This window comes from Anabrus simplex, chromosome 6 (assembly GCF_040414725.1).
Source record: "Anabrus simplex isolate iqAnaSimp1 chromosome 6, ASM4041472v1, whole genome shotgun sequence".
Lineage (NCBI taxonomy): Eukaryota > Metazoa > Arthropoda > Insecta > Orthoptera > Tettigoniidae > Anabrus > Anabrus simplex.
In genome coordinates this window covers 52,829,236-52,849,565 of record NC_090270.1, presented here as the reverse complement: position 1 = coordinate 52,849,565, position 20,330 = coordinate 52,829,236, and the positions used below count along the sequence as shown (strand labels likewise).

General features: G+C 36.6%; 1 protein-coding gene across 2 annotated transcripts in view; it reads right to left on the bottom strand.

Moving 5' to 3' along the window:
• Positions 1-20,330, bottom strand: part of per (period) — a 99,059-nt gene that overhangs the window by 60,593 nt on the left and 18,136 nt on the right. For both annotated transcript variants that reach the window (XM_067149741.2, XM_067149740.2), the window contains exons 3-6: positions 18,161-18,247; positions 10,550-10,872; positions 8,722-8,831; positions 2,185-2,386 (exon numbers count right to left, since the gene is read on the bottom strand). In XM_067149741.2, the coding sequence (XP_067005842.2) occupies positions 2,185-2,386; positions 8,722-8,831; positions 10,550-10,872; positions 18,161-18,247 (722 nt within the window). The remainder of the gene's footprint in view (positions 1-2,184; positions 2,387-8,721; positions 8,832-10,549; positions 10,873-18,160; positions 18,248-20,330) is intronic.

Genomic DNA, 20,330 nt, shown 5'->3' with positions numbered 1-20,330 from the left:
GTCATTCAATGGACCACCAGGGTAGGCATTTAGTTGATGAAGAAATGGATAAAGAAATCACAATGAATTAAATTGAAATGGCAGTAAGAATGATAATGAATGGAAAAACTGCTGGAATAGAGGAAATTTCAGTGGAGATGATAAAGGCAGCTGGAGCTGCAGGCCTGCAGTGGACATATCGAGTTCTCAGGATTGTCTGGGAGAATAAGGAGGTCCCTGAGGATTGGCAAAAAGGAATAATCATCCCAATTTTCAAGAAAGGCGATAGAAAGTATTGAAGAACTACAGGGGAATTACTCTGATTTCCCATGTTGCTAAGATAATGGAGAGGATACTGGAAAGTAGGATAAGGTTCAGGGTTGAAAATCAGATACAGGAAAATTAATTTGGTTTCAGAAGTGGAAGGTCAACAATAGAGCCCATTTTCATTATGAGACAACTAATGGAAAAGCAATGGGAGTATGGGAATGATATGGTGATGACATTCATTGACACTGAAAAGGCATATGACATTGTCCCCAGGACTAAAGTTTGGGAGAGTCTGGTGCAAACCGAGCTCGATAGCAGCAGTCGCTTAAGGGCGGCCAGTATCCAGTATTCGGGAGATAGTAGGTTCGAACCCCACTGTCGGCAGCCCTGAAAATGGTTTTCCGTGGTTTCCCATTTTCACACCAGGCAAATGCTGGGGCTTTACCTTAATTAAGGCCACGGCCGCTTCCTTCCCACTCCTAGCCCTTTCCTGTCCCATCGTCGCCGTAAGACCTATCTGTGTCGGTGCGACGTAAAACAACTAGCAAAAAAAAAAAAAAGTCTGGTGCAAAAAAGAATTGGGCAGGGACTAATAATTGGAGACGTTCAAATACCTGGGGAGTGAATTAATGGAGAATGCTCGACTGGATGCTGATATTAGTAAGAGGATTCAAGCTGGAAGCTGTTTCTATCATAGTGTAAGAAACATGTTATGGAGCTTAAATGCATTACCAGTATGCTGCACGAGAGTGTAAATCATGAAAATATACATTCCTACAGCACGGTACAATAAGGTTCATTTTCCTTTATATATTGGCATAGGAAAATGAATGCAATGAACATTGGACTGCATATCCATGTGTGGCTAGGAGGCGTGACCAGTCTTAAGGAAAACATGGATAGGAAGATCATTGTGGGATATGAGGTATTGCTTGTGCACCATTGATATAATTTCCTCTTTCTCATGTTTTTTTTTTTAAACTGTTGAAAAGAAAGAAATCAAATTCATTGGACATATATTAACATTCTTGAAGGGGAAAGTGCTGGGGAAGAAAGGGAGAGGACGACCTAGGAAGAAGAGATTAGGTTGTGACAATTACGTGAAACAGAAAAGGACAACAAATGTCAGGGAAGAGTGGTTGCATTGACAAAGGCTTCCCTTTAGGATATGAAATGTTAGTGTTATGAAAATGTTAGGTAGGAAGTTGGGATAGGAAAGCTAAATGAGAGAGTTGAAAAGAGTGAACTAAAGTGGTTTGGACATGTAAAGAGGATGGAGGAGAATAGAATTCCGAGATGGATGCTGGAGGCAAAGTGCGAGGGCAAGAGAGCAAGAGGAAGACCTAGAACAAGGAGGATTGAATCAGTGAAGAGCGACATAAGAAGACGAAATTTAGAATGGGCCAAGATCGTGGAAGGAAAGTGGAAGATGGAGAAGTGCCATAAATACCCCAACCCGGCAGGAGCTGGATAAGGGGAAATGATGATGACGATGAAGATGAGTGTTATATAACTGAATGCAACGTACACAATGATGATTATGATGTTTCACATTTCAATACCAAATGACAGTTAAATTAAGGCACAGCCCTTACATTAGTAATTTCAGATGTATAATAAATATTATAAATGGAGAAGTCTGGTTTCAATTCATACCAAAACAATGTTTATTTGGCTTTGTTTGACTCACGATCTATGATAATATGCATGCATCAACTAAGAAAACCCTAAATAATCTCTTGGATAACATCTTAAAAAAGAATGCTCTTGATGACTCCCAAATGCTTTTCTTTCTTAAAGACTTATAAATCTCAAATTAAGTACAACAGTTCCCTTGAGTGCAGTTAACATGAGATCAATATTAACTTCTAATACAAGTGATCTTCCAAAAACCATGAAAAATAACTTTGAAATAAGTAGAGATAAATTACTTACCCTTGTTGAGATGGGTGTCGAATGGAAATGCCACTCCAGATGTAATATGATTAGCAAATGCTATTCTATCTTTTGGATGTACGAAGTCGATGAAAGATCTGCCCAGCCACATGTCTTTAGGGAATCCCAAAACATCTGTGATGCTTGCCGTCGTGTACATAACTTTGCCATCATGCATCGAAATGACAGTACAAAACTCATTCTGCAATACACCACAGCCAAGGCCAGGGAGAAATGTGTCAAATCAGGCACAGAGTGCCCCAAGGTTAAACCCTAGTTAAGTTGTGAATCCACATCTTGTTTAAGGTATTAAAAATTTACATATCAAACTATTGCAGTTATTAAATTATTATTCCATTGCCTGAAGTCAATATGATAGAAGGGCCTACAGAAAGAGAAAAATGGTAAAATAAAGACAACCTGCCTAGTTTTTCAAAATCTTACATGTCAAAAAATTCTGGCATTACCTAGCAATATTTAGCAACTGGTACCATAATTATGAGCCATCACATGCAATTACAACATACTCTAGCTAGATTATCAGATATCCCTTCAAAATATCTATTGTGTTGTAGGTGAAACAAACTTTGTAAACTGAAAAGGTATCTATGGCCTTGCCACATACCATCAAGTGCTGGTCAAATAAAAGTAGGCCTACCACATACACTAGAATTGATCAACTGACTCTTCATTGATATTCAAAATTAGTGTTCATGAACATGGTTAATAAATTGGATATTTCAATCTATATACGGTTGAGGCTTTCATTATAAGAAAATGTATTGCTTATTTCTAATTCTGTCAAAAGAGTTGCCAGAAGTAGTATCATTCTTTCAAAAGTACTTGTTGTATTCTATCCCACTAAGCAATATCTGATCAAAAATATCTGTACCAGTATACTTATCTGAAATTGGAATTAGACAGTCCCTGTGACAAAGTTCTCAATGGAAATTAATAAGAAGTGGGTCTTTGCCTTCTTTTACACTCGTAAGTGTTACTGTATTACTCACGCAACTTTTAGTGAGGCTCCCTAGTGCTAAATTGGTAGACCTCTGTTGTCTTCGAGATTCGTATTGGCAACCTTTGAAACACAAACTATGAATCGCTTATGCATCGCTGTGAGACATCTGGGATACACTTTACGTTCTAGTGTTGTTGTTTACACAGCAAAGCCAAAATATAGAATTCATACTAGGAACAAGATTCACATCGAGAAATGTTATATAATGTGTGCGTGACACAGTTGTTGGCTTAAGATAATAAAGGTTTAGAAAATTAATATCGATCGATCATTATCAATTCAATTCAGATTTCATTTCCATTCAGCTGGCAGTATTACCGGAACTGGGAGAGCTCCCTCCTTACTCCTCACTCCCCTAACACCAGGTATTACTAAAAGTTGTGCAAGTAATAGTGACATTAGGCAGAACAGTAGATACTTTTGATCAAATAATGTATAACATTGCCTATAATAGATAATGTCTCTCATATTTCTAACCAAATATCCTTCAAAATTCCCTCTTTCTTTGTAACTAACAGCATGTAAATTTCAAATTAATGACCATAAGAAGACAACAAAAGAAAAAAGAAAACAAAAAAAGAAAGAGATGCAAAGAAGAATGCTCCTGATAATTCAGAAATAGCAACATGAAGAAGAGCCACTGTTGTAGCTGATACAATGGAATACCCAGAATTTTTCAATGCAACTTTTAGATGATCTGTTGTGAAAAGAACAAGAAATGGAATTTAAAGGGTATCACTCATGAAGGTCCATACACCAAAGCAGCAACAACATAAGAATTAATGGAACTAAAAATCAGAATGTGCTGTTCAAAGATCAACTTCCTCCATGCAAATCACTGAAGTACACTATCTCTAGTATGAATATTAATAGAGAATATTCTCACACATCCCATTAAGTACAGAAGATAGTGTACTTCTCTTCAGTACTTAAATTCTGAATCTCACTGCAAGGTACTTAATGGTAGCAGAATGTTTTAAATATCTAAATAATCAGAATACTGTCAAAATAACACTCAATGCAACTATAACATGATCTGTGAATGCTGTTCCCTTCTAGCCATTAAAAATATAGACTTCTGTAAATCAAGAGAAACTGGCATCGGATGATCAAAATCATGCTACAAAATATTCTAGAAATAAAAAAGTATTAATTCCTTAATAAAATATACCCCCTTGAGTAAGTAACATTCACAACAATCATAAAAATATCTTACCTGTATTGAGACAAAAATTTCTCAGTGAATCATGAAACTTTGAATTATTTTATGTAATGTATTCTAGGCAATGTAATTTTTTAGCTTATTTAACTATGGTTAATAATAAGAACTGCAATAGTTTGGTAAATAAAATAATTATTACCATCAAACCTCAACAATGTGAACTCTTGAACTTACAAATTTAAATTTAAAATAAATACATTATTATATTATCTGATACTCTAAGTTGCAACTCAGATCAATTTAATAATATATATTATTTTGTAACATACAAAAAGCATTCATATTTATTGTAATATAGCACACAAGAGACAAGACAGTAAGATCCAAGCAGTAGAAATGAAATTTTTAAGAACATCAGTTAAAAAGACAAGAAGAGATAGAATTTAAAATATTAAAATCAGAGAAGAGCTAAATATAGAACCGTTAGTAAAGAACATACAGAAAGCAAGACTGAGATGGTTCGGACATGTAAAAAGAATGAGATAGGAACGGGTAGCAAGAAGGGAATTGGAAAGAGGAGTTAAGGGAAAAAGACCAGTTGGAAGACTGAGAAGAAGGTGAATGGATCAGATTTGGAAGGACATTAGAAAAGCTGGATTGGACGTGGTGGAAGTAATGGAGCAGGAAACGTGAAAGGACAGAAAGGAGTGGAGGAGGCTTGTTAACCATACCCGGGCGACTGGAGTAGGACATTGATGATGATGATGATGATGATGATGATGATGATGATGATGATGATGATAGCACACTTGTTTTTCACTAGTGTTTGCATGTATACATAAGATAATGGGTACACACAATGTAAGACAGATAGAAAATAATTGTTACAAAATCTCTAAATGATAGTATTTCATGTAGGTTTTGTTTCTTACACTCTCCAACTATCTTTGTTAGAAAAGGTTTCATTTTATCTGAACTGTATGTTCAATACGCTTCTTTCTTTTATGGAAAATTGAAATCAATTTGAAATATCTAACCCAAAACATGATATACCATGACTTAAATCACAATTCTTGCTTTACATGGTGAGTTCTCCTATTACAATACAGAAATGTATTTGGACAATATGAAGTAGATTTATTAATCACAGAAAAATGAATTTGCTCACCAGAAAAATTAATTTGCTAATATTACTTATCCAATAAATTTTTGATTTTTTTTTTTTTTTTGGCAGAAGTGAGTTGCATTTTTTAAATTGAGGAGTCAGTTTCAAGGTGAAGCAGCCCTTCTTTAAGAGTGTGTATTTCCTAATGCATATTCACTGTCTTTATTGTTACCTAAAGGTCTGCAAGAAGTTCAGTTTCATCAATGCTGGGCAGAGATGAATGGGGGTAAGATCATGAGACAGGCCAAGATTCAGATATTATAAGTAAGTGATAGCTTTTAAAGACTTGTAAAGGAGGACATGCCATTGAAAGAAAGTTCTATTTTTGTCTACAGAATTCAGTAGAAACTACAGACAATATAAGACTTGGTTAAATCATCATATACAATGTTTATGCATTTCATAGAGCTCATTAAGAAAGAACAGACTCTGTGAAGTAGGCATGTTAGCTTCAATGGGTCTTCAAGACCCATGTCACGAGAATATTCCACTATGCAATTGTCCATCAGGGTGGTAGTTGCAATAAAGGGCTGTAGCCTACACTGCAATTAGTGGTTAAAAACTGGATTTTTTATGTGTAATTACTATGATATAGAAAACAACCTTCATATTCAGTAGCACAATATAACTTTGTGATAGAAAATGATCATGGCCTATGATGAATAACATTTAACAGTGCTTAACAGTTGTATTATTAAATAAATCATTCATTAATCACCAGAATTTGCAAAAGCCAATCATTTCCTTAGAGAAAATTCTAGTAAACTTCCAACTACTGCATCAATTGCTGCCCCTCTGTTTTCCAATATCAACTGCTCTTTGATTGAAATGACCATATACTTTAGCAGTGAGGCCTGTGTGATTGTGCAAAGCCCAGCAAGCATTGAGAATGGACATATATTGCCCAGACACAACTAAAAAAGAATGACATTCTGCAGAGGAGATGTGGCCTTCTCACAGCAGAAGTTATCCTTCTGCACAACAGTATGAGACTGCAGGAGCAATGTTCAATCATATTGGTAATTTCCAATAGGAACACTTGGACCACCGGGCGAGTTGGCCATGCGGTTAGGAGCGCGCAGCTGTGAGCTCGCATCCAGGAGATAGCGGGTTCGAACCCCACTGTCGGCAGCCCTGAAGATGGTTTTCCGTGGTTTCCCATTTTCACACCAGGCAAATGCTGGGGCTGTTCCTTAATTAAGGCCACGCTGCTTCCTTCCCATTCCTAAGCCTTTCCTGTCCCATCGTCGCCATAAGACCTATCTGTGTCGGTGCGACGTAAAGCAACTAGCAAAAAAAAATAACACTTGGACCATGCTCCCTACAGTCTAAATCTGGCACCCAGGAACTTTCACTTTTTCGCTATGTTGAAGAGGACATTAAAAGGGTGCTGTTTCACCACCAAGGGTGATACTGAAGCAGCCATGTGGACATTTGTCTGTACTCAGGACATGAATTTGTAGCAACAAGTGTCCTTCAAGCTTATGTAGTGGTGGAACAAATGCACAAATCTTAGCGGGAACTATCGAGAAAAACAGATGACAGTGCCTCTTTCTGCTCATATCAATACAGTAGAACCTCAATAATTCGAAATTGGTTAATTCAAAAACCCGCCTAATTCAAAGCAGCTCTCGTTCCTCGAAACATAAGGTACACTTTTGCATGTTATTTAAATGGTTTAATTCGAAATATGGATAATTCGTAGTTCGAAGAACAATGTTGGTTCCATTATCGAAATTCAGACTTTTAATTCAAAACTGCCTTACATTTTAAAAAATAGTATTTTAAAGAGTAATTCAAATTCAAAATTTATCCACGTCATGATTGAACGCGTATTCTGGAGCGTGTGGGGGTAGATTTCCATACTTTGACTCACTTCGGTGTGTCTACAGTCTAGTAAACTTCCAACTACTGCATCAATTTGCTAAGTTCGAGTGAAATCGTAAATCTTTTGTATTCAGCGTTTTAAGGAACGCCACAATATCACGTAGCAGGCAGTGTGCAGAGAAGCAGAATCTGTGAACACTGACTATGCCAAAGGTTAGCAAAAAAGCGTGGCTCATAATAATAACTTCGTATGCACCGAACAATATTGTCAATGCCGATGAAACTGCATTGGTTTTTTTTTATGCTGAGCCCAAATGGACTTATGGTTTTAAAGGAGAAAAGTGCCAGCCGGGAAATCGTACAAGGGTGGGGGCCATTGTACTGTGTTGCAATGCACACAGAAGCGAGAGACTTCCCCCCCTCGTCATAGGTAAGTTTGATAAGTCACGATGCTTTAAGGGCGACAGGCACTTTCCGTGCAAGTACAAGGCATCTAAAAAATGCCTACAGTGTTACAGTAATCTAATGAATAAAGCATTTGCACAGGGGAGCCAGTATAGATTTCTCTTCATCTTTGAATCATGATTTCTTTTTCTTTCATTGTGTGAGGTCATGTTCGTCGGTGAGTTATCAAAGTGCATTATTTGAATACTGTAAATGCTCCTTGTTAGATACATTTTGGAAATAGATATTTTACATGGCATTTGAACGGTTTAAACTGTGAATTAAGGTTAATTGCATGCAGTAACAGGTCTTACAATATTTTATGGCGCAGCATTTCTGAATTACGCTTAATTCGAAGTCCGCTTTTTGTGTCCCAACGACTTTGGATTAAAGAGGTTTTATTGTAGTTTCCTGCAGATGGCAGTCTAGGGAAAGTTATTCCCTGACTAGCCCTTGTAATGTAAGTAATGTGGTGCCTGTTATTTGTGTTTAATTAGCTCCAGAGATAGACCAGTACAGACAATTATAGCAACATTATTTTAAAAATTCAAAAATGCAGGAGTGAAATTATTCATATGAACACAGACTGACAAAATAAAGAGCAAATTAATCCTCTGCTTGGGCCTGTGTTTTAACTACCAGTACATGGCTGTAGCTCAAAGATGGTAATTCTTATGGTAAGATCACTAATAGGTGAGAATGACTTGTAGTTAGAATGCAACTGAACTCTGCTTCCTGAATTTGAAACATTTCTTCCCACCTATGTATGTTATCTCTCTTCCTTTAGCATAATTACAGTAATAGATATCACTTAATCAAACTATAATTTTTACACATATAGTTTATTTTTCTCTATTCCCAGTCCTTAGAAATATATTTCTGTATTTTGGTGAATTAAGCAATTATTTGATGTCTTACCTCATTCGACAAACAATGTTCACTATCACTGAAGTTATTCGACACATTCTTCTTTGTTTGTTCTTGAGATTCAGCTGTTGCTGTAACAGGTTCAATCTCCTCAGGAATAACTGCAAAACAAAACAATACTTTTGAAGCTGGTCACAAGGTAGATTTTCAGAATTCCAAAATCAAAAAAGGTGAAAAAGCTTGACAATCTTGAGTAGGGCTAGGACTTTTAGGTGATATCAAGATGAAAAATACATACTTATTTATGGAAGAATGTTGTTGAAATATGCAATATCACATTTTTTTAAAATGTAAAATATTTAATATGAATTGAATTTTTATACTGTATATAAACACGATATTATTACTTGAACATTCCTCATTATATTTTTGCAAAATAAAGTGTGGTAAATTAATTAAGCATGTTCATATTATAGCAAACTTAAATTCCATTGTTATGTGTGAAAAAATGTGAAAATTTAATTGAGGTTCCACATTTATTATAAATTTCATAGTCACTCTTTAAACTATCTGTCCACTAAATACCACATTACTCTGCAGAACTCAATCTACTTACTTCACTCCAAATTGCAATGAACCATCAGATACATCTTCAAATTTTCCATTGTCATAGAACGGGACTGGTCAGAGAAAATGATCTCTCGAAGTTGCAGGAAGTTGCTGATGCAAATTTAAATAGATTCAATTTTTCAGGAGAAATATCATCTGAAGGATTCACTTCCTCACCACTGAGTATCTTGCACACTGCAGTGAATGTCAAGAAGCCAGAATTTCTTTCCGTAACAAATTTCTCCGTTACTTCTATTCCAACAGTCCCTTCAACATCTTCCACATCTTCCACAATGTCCAATGATTTCTTCAAAGGCATGTCACAAGTTTCTAATTTTAAAATACTGTCAGGAATGAATCCAAAATTGCTTTGGGTATAAGCTAATTATTCCGAATGGTTTCTGAGATGGGCATTTTGAAATACAGTAGGTACAACTTTTTCACACGTGTTCGTGGGACATTGATACGTGCAGAAAGTCGTCGTGTGCTGATGGTAGAACTACGCTGCACCATTTCAACAAAGTGTTGCTGTTAATGCACAGGTTGTTGAACTGCATATTCAGAAGAAAAATGGGAACTTGGAAGAATACCTGTTTCACACAATGTGCTGAAAACTCTGGTAAACACTCTAGATCAGGAATTCAACATGACGGAAAGCACAGTCGGTATTCCTCAACAGCAGCAGGAGCACTACCATCGCAGAAGCTACAAACATACACCATATCTGCATATTCTTCATTATTGTGGATGTGTGGCATTTTAGCCAGTGCGTGTACACAGTTAACCGATGCTGCTCTCTGATACACTCTTTATCTGTCGCACTGCTTCACTGACCATGGACAACTGCACGTTCAGCGGGCTAGTTTAATGGCAGAAAGACATCCCGAGCAAAGAGGTTGAAACCAATGAGGTAGTCTGGGCTAGAATAAAACATCGAAGAAGTTGGATGGGTAAGACACATACGTGCACGCCACTAGCCCAAAAATGCATGTACATTAAATGTGTTCTGTTTCGGAAACCATTCGGAATAGGGCATATGTCCACACAACGCATTTTGCTTCAAGTGATCGTTCTTGTCATATCCCCAAATTTTGACCATTCCTCCTGGAACACCCTGTATACTGAAGTTTCTTTTGGAGTTATAATTATTTATATGATCCAAATACAGCAAACCCAAAAAATAAAAGTCATCTTTATGCAAGTTAAAGTGTTATGGTAATCAGATTATAAATACCATCTAAAATGAATTTCACTAATGACAGTTACTCACCATCTGGGCAGTCTTTACTCTTCAATTTGCTTATGCAGTGAAGTGTTTGTGAGAATGCAGCCTTTTGCAGGTCTCCATTTTCCACACTTGGTATAATAGGATTTCCAATGGCAATGCCCAATATCTCTGAGGATATATTAGTGGGGGTTTCGTTGCACTCAGTTTGTGGAGGAACATCCATTCCCGATGGTAGGGTGGATGTACTTTTTGGATCCACATGATGGTCAGCAGCTGGAGTAATGGTTGCTGATTTCAATTTCTTCTTTTTGTGCTCTTTATCTTTGTTGCGTTTAGTAACTTGTGGAAATGGAAATACATCATTCCTGAAGTCAAACAGAATGGGAACATGAGAATTACTTACCAATAAATCATATTATTATACTTTAGCTTTGCAAATCTAAATAGTTGAACTTCAGTAATTTAAAATCATAATAAAGTTGAACTACATTTTAGTATTGTGAAGGCTATCAGAATGTATTGTACATCTAAATACTGCAAATTCACTGAGGAAAAAAACCACAGTTAATTATTCACTTCAGAAATTTTAATGAGCTTATTCCAGTTGTTACTGAGATGTTAAAATAACTTAAAACATAAAATGGTATCAATAAAATATATCCTATACAGGATCTCTCTACATTTTGCCAGTTCACTCTAGTTTAACCTTAATGCTAGTTTTATTCTTATATTTCTCTCTTTGTGTAATCTCTCTCCTCCGACAATGTACTGCCAAGGTATAAATTTGAAAATCTACATCCACAGATTCATTCTTTATCCTCATGTGTCCTCCTCATCTCATTTTCCTGGGGTTTTTCCTCATCTTTTGCAATAAAGATTGGTCAAATCAAATTAAGACTGCATGAGCAGAAGAATGTACTCTAATGAACTGAGATTTCTCAAGTATATATGTATATTTATTGAACCTGTACCGGGAGGTACACCTCAACTCCGCTCATTCAAAAAAAGCGCCTTAATGAACTCCTCTATCGACCAAAAGTTGAAACTGATATTACATGAATTTGGAACTTTAATCAGATGTCACTACTGAAATATTAAGTTTCCTAAACTGATTGAATTTCTCCTTGTTTTGTTTGGCTATACATCAAGAAGTTTGGACATTTTTCTACAGTGATGTCACTACCAAGAACTATGATCATGCACTCTGGTGTAAGGTGGAAGAACTTATAACTTAAAGAAGTTTCATATTTCTAGGTTGTCCATAACTGACTCTATGTTCATTTATTTTTGGGTTGGCAACACTTCTTTTTCTTTCCGCCAGTTTTGAATCTAGCCAATCAGGAATTTTTGTAATTAATTTTTCAACCAATCCCGCATTTCTTGTTCACTTTGTGTTAACCAATAAATATTGAGAGGGTGTGGCCGGATTAGTCCTGAATTCTCTCGAACCTTCCCTGAGGGTATATAAGTTGTGGCTTTTCGAGTTTCCTTGTCAAATGATCGCTGTCTTTCTATGTGTGTGTGTTAAGGCAGGAGGTAATGGCCATGTAAATCCTATCTCTCTTGCTGTCTCCACAACTTTATCTGAGGGGAAGGTCTGAATCTTAAGTATGTAATATTCTTTTCTAAAATGTAAATTTTAGTTTGGCTAATGTAAAATTTCATAAAATCTTTAACTGTAAATCGGGGATAGAGAGTGAGTTACCCTTTCGAGCTCCCCTTCATCTTGGTTTGAGGTGACTATGATTTCCAAACCTTTCTTTCCTGTAATGTATTACAGTTATTTCCATGCGCACCACCTTAGTAGTTTGGGACTAGCCCCAGTTTCATCGGCTGAGAGTCCTGTAGGTTTTAATATTTCATTATCTGGGAGCGCAGTGTATGCCTCCGTTCTGGTTGTGTTCGGGCCGTTTATTTAACCTGTTCTTTTTCGCAAAGGCCCTGTAGGCTGGGTACTAGATACCCCTGTATAAAACTATTTCTATTTGTAATTCGTGCCTTGTGAGACCAGAGAGTGTAACATTTTGATGTAATATTGCCTTGAGAGGGCTGTAAGAAACTGAGAGCCTATTAGCTCTTTTCAAAGTTTTGTAATAGTAAAGAGTGCCTTTGGAAGGCTAGATATTGTATTTAGGGAGTAAGTGCTCTTGAATTACAGGATTTCTGCCCTTGACTAAACTGTTACTTATTTTGAATTGAAGTTTTGTAAACTGGATCCAGTATCTCTGAAATTGTAAAACTAGGGGCTTGAAGCCCAAAACTGTTAAAGTTCTGAATCTTGTATTTTCCATATCTGGTTTCAAGATTGGCATTGTACCTGATTGTTATTTTCACTTAATGGAAATTTGTTTGTTTTTTGATATTGAAATTTTAAATTTTTAATTCAATTCAATTCAATTCAATTCAATTCAATTCAATTCAATTTTTAATTCAATTCTTGATATTGTAGTTAGACCCATTCAAGCCCGCACCTTCTTTCACCATCTCTGCGTTCCACACATACTCCAGAACAGAACCAATCAATGATTTCCCGCAATTACGGGATGCCACAAATGACAAAGTATAACGTATTAGGATACAGAAATTTTTACCTTAGAGAAACATAATGATGGTATAGTTTTTAAATTATGGACGTCCAAACAAGTGGGATCTAAGGATGTTTACAGCACATTCATAGGCCTAGGCTGTTCACAGGCAATTTTAACATTTCCAAGAATTCCATGAACAAGCCAGGTTATAGTGCCACGAGCCCTAACCATTAGGCTGACAATCCCTATTTCATTCAGCTGGTACTTGTTTTTGTAGGACGGTATTATGGACGCGTACATGTTCTATTTCCCAAGGTGGACTGCAGTAGGCTGGCTGACATGGTGCTTGAATTGGACTGATAATGAAACCTTTCTTGGCATTAAAGTCAGTTATGTCAATTCATCTTATACTGCCTGTCATAGACAAATCATGGACTTCTCCATGTAGTGTTTAATGAAGCTTATTTTCTTAAATTTTCTTTTCATTAGAGAAAATTTGACAAGGTTAGTAAATAGTAATTATAGATTTATATATCTCTGAAAGTGTAGATGACAATCACAATATACAACCAAGTGTATATTAATTAATTCCACAGTGTGAACCATAAGAGATGGCTTCTGATATCTAAGCAACCATGCCTTGAACTATTGCTGTAGAATATCTACAGCCCAGCTATCACTACTAACTTTTCCAATTTATGGGTTAATACATCAGAGTGTTCAATAAAATAATGATAATGTGAAACAAAAACTTGAATACAATTAATATTTTAGACAGTTTCCAAAGCAGACCTCTTTGCACAACAGTTAATTCCATACTTGATCTGTGACTTCAGAAACAATGAAGTACATAGTACTAAATGCTGTTGTCAGTAGTTAGGTGCTATCCAGGACTTGAAGAGTACTGGAAGAAGACCAATCTCAGAGGTCCTCAAAGTGAGAACATGAATGGGCGTGGATGTGAATAAGGATATGGGAACTCCAAAGTTTACATAACTGTTTGCCTTAAGTGTTCTTAGTTAAGTCAATGCAGAAGGTAGAGCAGAGTCCACATAGCAACCGATAGATAAGGTAGGTGAGGATAAGAGTACCAGGATGTGTAAAAGTACAGGGTAGTTTAATTCAACTGTTGGTAAAATTGATAAGCATTTGGTGGTGCACCACAGTAAGAAGTTGCTTACTGAGTGCTGTTTACTAGCTCCATGAATGACAAGTAAATGTTATCACTCCTATAATGTGTTAAGTTTCTGAGCTTAAATGGAGTGTATAATTTTTATACAATAACAACTTTGTGTTTATGTAGTCCATTATACTGTGTTAAAATCCAATATAATACTAATGCTTCTGCCATGTAGCGAGTTTTCTTGCTACACTGAACTGAACTGCCAAGAATACGTGCCACATTTGAAGGTTCATACTTCTGGCCACCTTGAAAAATTATCTGCCCATCATTTGTTTCTTTATCGCAGTCAACGTGATTAGATTTCTCTTGCAAAATTATTATTATTATTATTATTATTATTATTATCATCAATAATATTTGTCGTGTGTCTGCGTGCTCCTCGCTCCGTGCACGCAACAGCCTGGATTGTTCTCGACTCTAAGAGACGTCTGCACTGCGCTTGCCTGTTACATCAGCCAGCTATATAAAGGACTTGCCAGTGCCCAGCACCAGATTACGCCGAATGTCGAACACGGAGGCTATCCCTCTTAAAAAGGTGTCTCGAATAGGTGGACTGATTCTGAGTGTTTGAGGTTTCACCTCGGGTTACTGCCTCCGCTCCCGTTTCCCGCAGCCACGTCGAGCCCGATGACAGTATTCCCTCAGTCCCACCTAGGCTCAAACACATCAATTAGTATTCTACTAATTATGCATTTCAATGTCAGTTCCTGACAAGTTACAGAAACAACTAATATTCTATTAGTGCAAGCTTTCGCTACTGATTACACTTGTGACGGTATAGAACAGATAGTTTTCAACTATCAAGAACTCTAGCTCTTCAATGGACTTTCGCATCAAGATAGATTCATGTATATATGTATATAAAGTGTACCTTTTTTTTTTGGAACTTCAGTCTTCAAGCAACGTTAACTGTTTATAATTTTCATACTGCTTCGAGGAAAGTTTTATTTGAATGTATGTATATATGTTGTTAAGACTATTTGAAGCAATAAAATATAGTTGTGTTACTGTATACCTGTTCTTGTATACAACACAACTATATTTCAGAATGTCATCATGGGTAAATACAAATGGACAACAGATACAAGCAATTTTATTCAGGAAATGTTTGATAAAGCAAAATGCCTTCAAAGAAATGGAGAGAGCCATTGATCTGAGGCCTAGAAAATAGGAGTCGATGAAGCTACTCTTTGGAAAAAGCTTAAAGCAGTGAGTGCTGTATTGCCTTTTAGGCTCCAAAATAGTTGACAAAAAGAGGAGGATGGGAGACTTTTTTTTTTTTTTTTTCAGTAAGCTATTTTTATTGTCCTTGCAGACTACAGTTCAAGAATCATTAGGCTGATTTTATAAAGTATTTAATTAATTCATGGAAAGTGAGCTAGCAAAACATATTCAAGACTTGGACTTAAGGTTTCATGGAATAACGAGGAAACAGCTGATGAAGGTAGTGTGCTTTTGTGGGAGACGGAGCCTCTGTCTTTGCAACCCCTCCCCTGAGCAGTGTAGTTTAGGCAGTGCTATGGGGTTAAACAAAGTCCAGGCAAGCAGATTCTTTGACAGATTCCAGTTTGAACCTCAGCGAATATTTAACTTGGATGAGACAGGAGCTTCCACTATTCCAAATAAGTTACGTACGGCTTACGTGAAAAAATGTACGGGAAGTGTTTGCAAAATTAAGTCTGGGGAGAGAGATCAGATCATTTCAGCTGTTTTCTGCATTTCATACAAGCTGGCCTTATCTTCCCTAGAAAATACACGAAATTGGAACTTTTGAAGGAGAACATCCATAGGCACATTGCCCATGATTTCATAATCTGGTTATATGAATACAGAGCTTTTCTTGCAGTGGTTACAACACTTCGTTAAACATGTAAAACCTTCTGCCGATGCCCCTATTCTCATTCTAGACAGTCATGTGTTCCAATGTTTTCTCCCAGCTATAATTTTCTGTAGAGAGAATCATATAATTCTTCTGTCTCTGCCACTTCAGGCAAATCACATGATGCAGCCACTGGATAGGGTAATCTTTTCTCCATTCAAGAAACTCTGTGTTGAAACAACAGAAAAATAGTTGTTCTCATCCAGAGAGAGCTGCCAGTCAAATGCATGTAGTAATAATATAATATAAGATAATATAATATAATATAATATAATATAATATAATATAATATAATATAATATAATATAATATAATATAATATAATATAATATAATATAATATAATATAATATAATATAATATAATATAATATAATAATTAAACGAAGGATAAAGAAAAATTCAGTTGAGTAATCTGGGCTATTTAAAGTGGCATACAATAGAGTAGCAAATACTGAAAAGACTGCACACTCATTTTCTGCCTATGGATATCCACCCATTCAACCCTAACATGTTCTTGGAGGAAGCTTTTCTTCCCACAGAGGTCACTCATTGTAGAATACCTGAAAAGGACTTTGATGAAGGCTCAGTAGGGAGAGAAGCTATGAAAGAAGCCCTAGGAGTGGAAAAATCTAAAAAGATAATCAAAGAAACAGCAAACAATAAATCTAATGGAAGTGCCAGAATCAGTTCTCTTTACTCACTACTGAAGTATGAGGACAATACTAACACTAAAAAGGCATGGAAAAAGTTCTGAAATTCTATCAGATTCTCCATACAAGAATGCACTCATTGAGAAACAAGTGAATAAGGATGAAGAGCTTTGTTTGAAGGATGAGAGGGGGGGAAAAATCTTAACTTGAGAAGCAAGAGGAAAAACTCTTGCAAGGAGCACGACTAGGCAGATGCATCCAAAGCTAGTGACAAGCCTTCAAAGATGGCCGAAAATGAGGAATGCATTGTGGTGAAGTGCAGGATGATGACTGGGTGCAGTGCAATGAGTGTTCTGGGTGTGGCACAAACTCTGTTCCTTGTACTGAAGCACTTTACTTTGCGACTACTGTTAGGTTTTTCTGGGCATCTTACCTGTTTTCAGACATTTGTTTTCTCACTGGGTGTAATGGAAAACTGTTTTAATTTTATTATCATATATGGACGGTCTGATTTTTATTTAGGGGGACAATTACCGTATAAATAAAATATCTAATATGCGTACTCTTACCAACACAGGATGGCCAAGAGAACACACTTCCTTAGTGCAACACTAAACCAGTAGCAAGAAAAAAGTGCACATTTCCCAAAAATTATTAAAAATAAATTAATGCAAATATATGTGAATGTTAATGAGTTATGACTACTTATTAATTGTTTTACTTTCATGTGGTGCAGTTACGTGTATAAATGTTAGAGTAGCAAAATAAAAGTCATTAACCAAACTATACTAAGTGCATACATACTCTTACCCTCCTCTACCTTAATGCTGATTGAGGTGCAGTCAGGAAAACCTTACCTGGGGTATGAATGTAAAGCTAGGTACAAGCCGTCAACGCATCTAAATCATTTTTAGATATGCCATCCTGTTTAATTTAATATTCAGTCTTGTAAATTAAAACATCATTTTGCAAATGAGGAAATAATATTGCACCCATACGAGGATCTAAACTTTCATAATTCAATATACACGTTAATCTGATTGTTTCATGACATATTATGTTAAAGCCCTTATGAACAGTTCTTGATACTGAATACCTTTGACTGTTAAAATACCTATGCCACAAAAATGCTAACCAACATTTAGATGTTGGTCAATTTTTATGTCTAAAGCTGTGTAGGATATTCTATTATCTAAATAGGCCTTGAACATAAAACAATCTTGGCCATAACAGCATCACAGAAATGAAGAATGACATTCAGACCATTGTACAGATCACTGGCTGATCAACTTCCAGTTTGAAGGTTCATCAATTCCACAGCAACTGCAACTAGTCCAATAAAAGACCTTGTTATAGTTTCTCTTTTAATATACAAATCGAATTTCTACTAGTAGAGTAATTTTTTAACTTACCCTCTTCCCAGAGTAGTTGTAGAGCTATGGCCACCATAACCGCTGCTACCGCTTGAGGTACTGTGGTGGGACTTAGAACTGCCACTGCTGGAAATAAATCAAAAATAACTTTCAGTCCATAGTATCATAAAATTAATCAACAATAGTGGCCTATTCATAAGGATTATGTCAAAGGATTTGTTTAAAAGTGTTGGTTATGTAACTATTATTGTGATCATTCGGTGGCTGAGATGCTACTCAAATCCCAATAAGTATAAGGTGAAATTATGTTTATGGCTCTCACTAAGGACAACTTGGTCAAATCCGTTGTTCCCAAATTATCACCATCAACAGTAGAATGTTTCATAAGAAAGGTACAAAGAAGCCTTATTTGTTCAATGCTTTGGTGTAATTTTCAACTAAAATCCACACATATCCAAATTGACTGTGTGAGAGGAGCTCATAATAATGAAAGCCTACGAAATCTTATCTGACAAAGAGCATGTTCTTTTTTCCATTATATTCCATAAATCACCACCGAGTCATGAACAGTATATGTAAATAGCAATTTCTCTCTCTTAATAAAAGAGTGGTATCAAATTTTGAGAACATATGCTCGCCCATGCTAGAAATAAGAAAACCACACAACTGTTTCTGGTCATATGTGGACTTAAGCGTAAACTTCAGAAATGGCCCTTCTCCCTCTTTTTCTATCACTTTTCCCACACCTGTGGGGTCGCAGGTGCGAACTGTGTCGGCATGTGGATTTGGCCCTGTTTTACGGTTGGATGCCCTTTCTGACGCCAACCCTATATGGAGGGATGTAATTACTATTGCGTGTTTCTGTGGTGGTTGGTAGTGTAGAGTGTAATTTTTAGAAATGGCCCTGTGCAAGTACAGTAAATATCATCAAAAGAGAAAAAGTTTAGCTCTTAGGAGTGGTGGAAATGAAGAGAAACTGCACTTGCTGAAAGATTTTGTGACTCCAGCAATGATTACGATATCAGATCAAATGGAAAATGGAGATGGCAATATAGACAAACTTCTGTTCCCACAACAGTGAAATGCAGCACAAATTTTGGCCTAAATACACATAACAATTCAGTTTGGAAGGGAGTTGAACAGTTACTGAATCATCTTCTGCAGCAAGCCAGACCAAAGCTGTTGTAAGTGGTCCTAGATATTCTGAGGATCAGCACTAGGTCAAGAGTTTGAAGTCAAAACTAATCCTACACTTCTATCAGGAACAACATGGGGGACCTCACTGGCTACAGGAGTACCTCAACAGGATTTATTTATCGTATGATGAATGTATGTACACACACACACATATATAGTTTCAGGATAAATGTGCGTAGTCACAAGTCCGTAGAATACCACAACTCTAGGTCTAGCTTTTTGACCCAATCAACTGCTTCATCCAATGTGCGGTGAATATCCATTACCTTTCCTTTGAAAGCTCGAATTGGGCAATCAGCAACAATGTGCTGGATTGAATGAGAAGGGGCACCACAATCACAATTTGTAGAGCTAGTCCAACCCCATTTGCACAATAGATAACCACATCTGCCTTGTCCAGTTCTTATCTGATTGATGATTCTCCTCGCCTTGGAAGATCAAATCCTTGTACACGTTTAGAAGGATTCTCAACTAGATGTTTGTTGACTCCTGATGACTGATCCCACTGGGCTTTCCTTTAAACTGTTAACATGAAAAGAGGTCCTTTGAAGATCGGTTGCTGTATGCCAGGGCAGTTTCCTTGATTTCAGTCGTTGATGTTCAGGGTAATATCTTGATGGATAGGTAGTTGGGGGTTCTGCTGAATGTTTTTCCATACCTTTAGGAGACCTTCTGATCGTCTTAGGACTGGAGGTGTTATGTTGCTGAGAACAGGAAGCCATAGCATGTTCGTGCTCCAAATGCATCCCGTGAGTATGCACATTGCCTCATTGAGTTGTACATCAATCTTCTTAGTGTGTGTGAACACTATTGATCCAGGAGAGACAGCAGTATTCAGCAACAGAATATGATAAGGCTAATGCTGTTGATCTTATAACACGAGTATTAGCTCCCCATGATATACCAGCAAGTTTCTGAAGAATATTATTTCTAGTTTTAACTTTAGCCGCCACGTTTTGAGAGATGCTGCTTGAAAGTCGAAGTTCTATCAAGTGTTATTCCCAAGTATTTT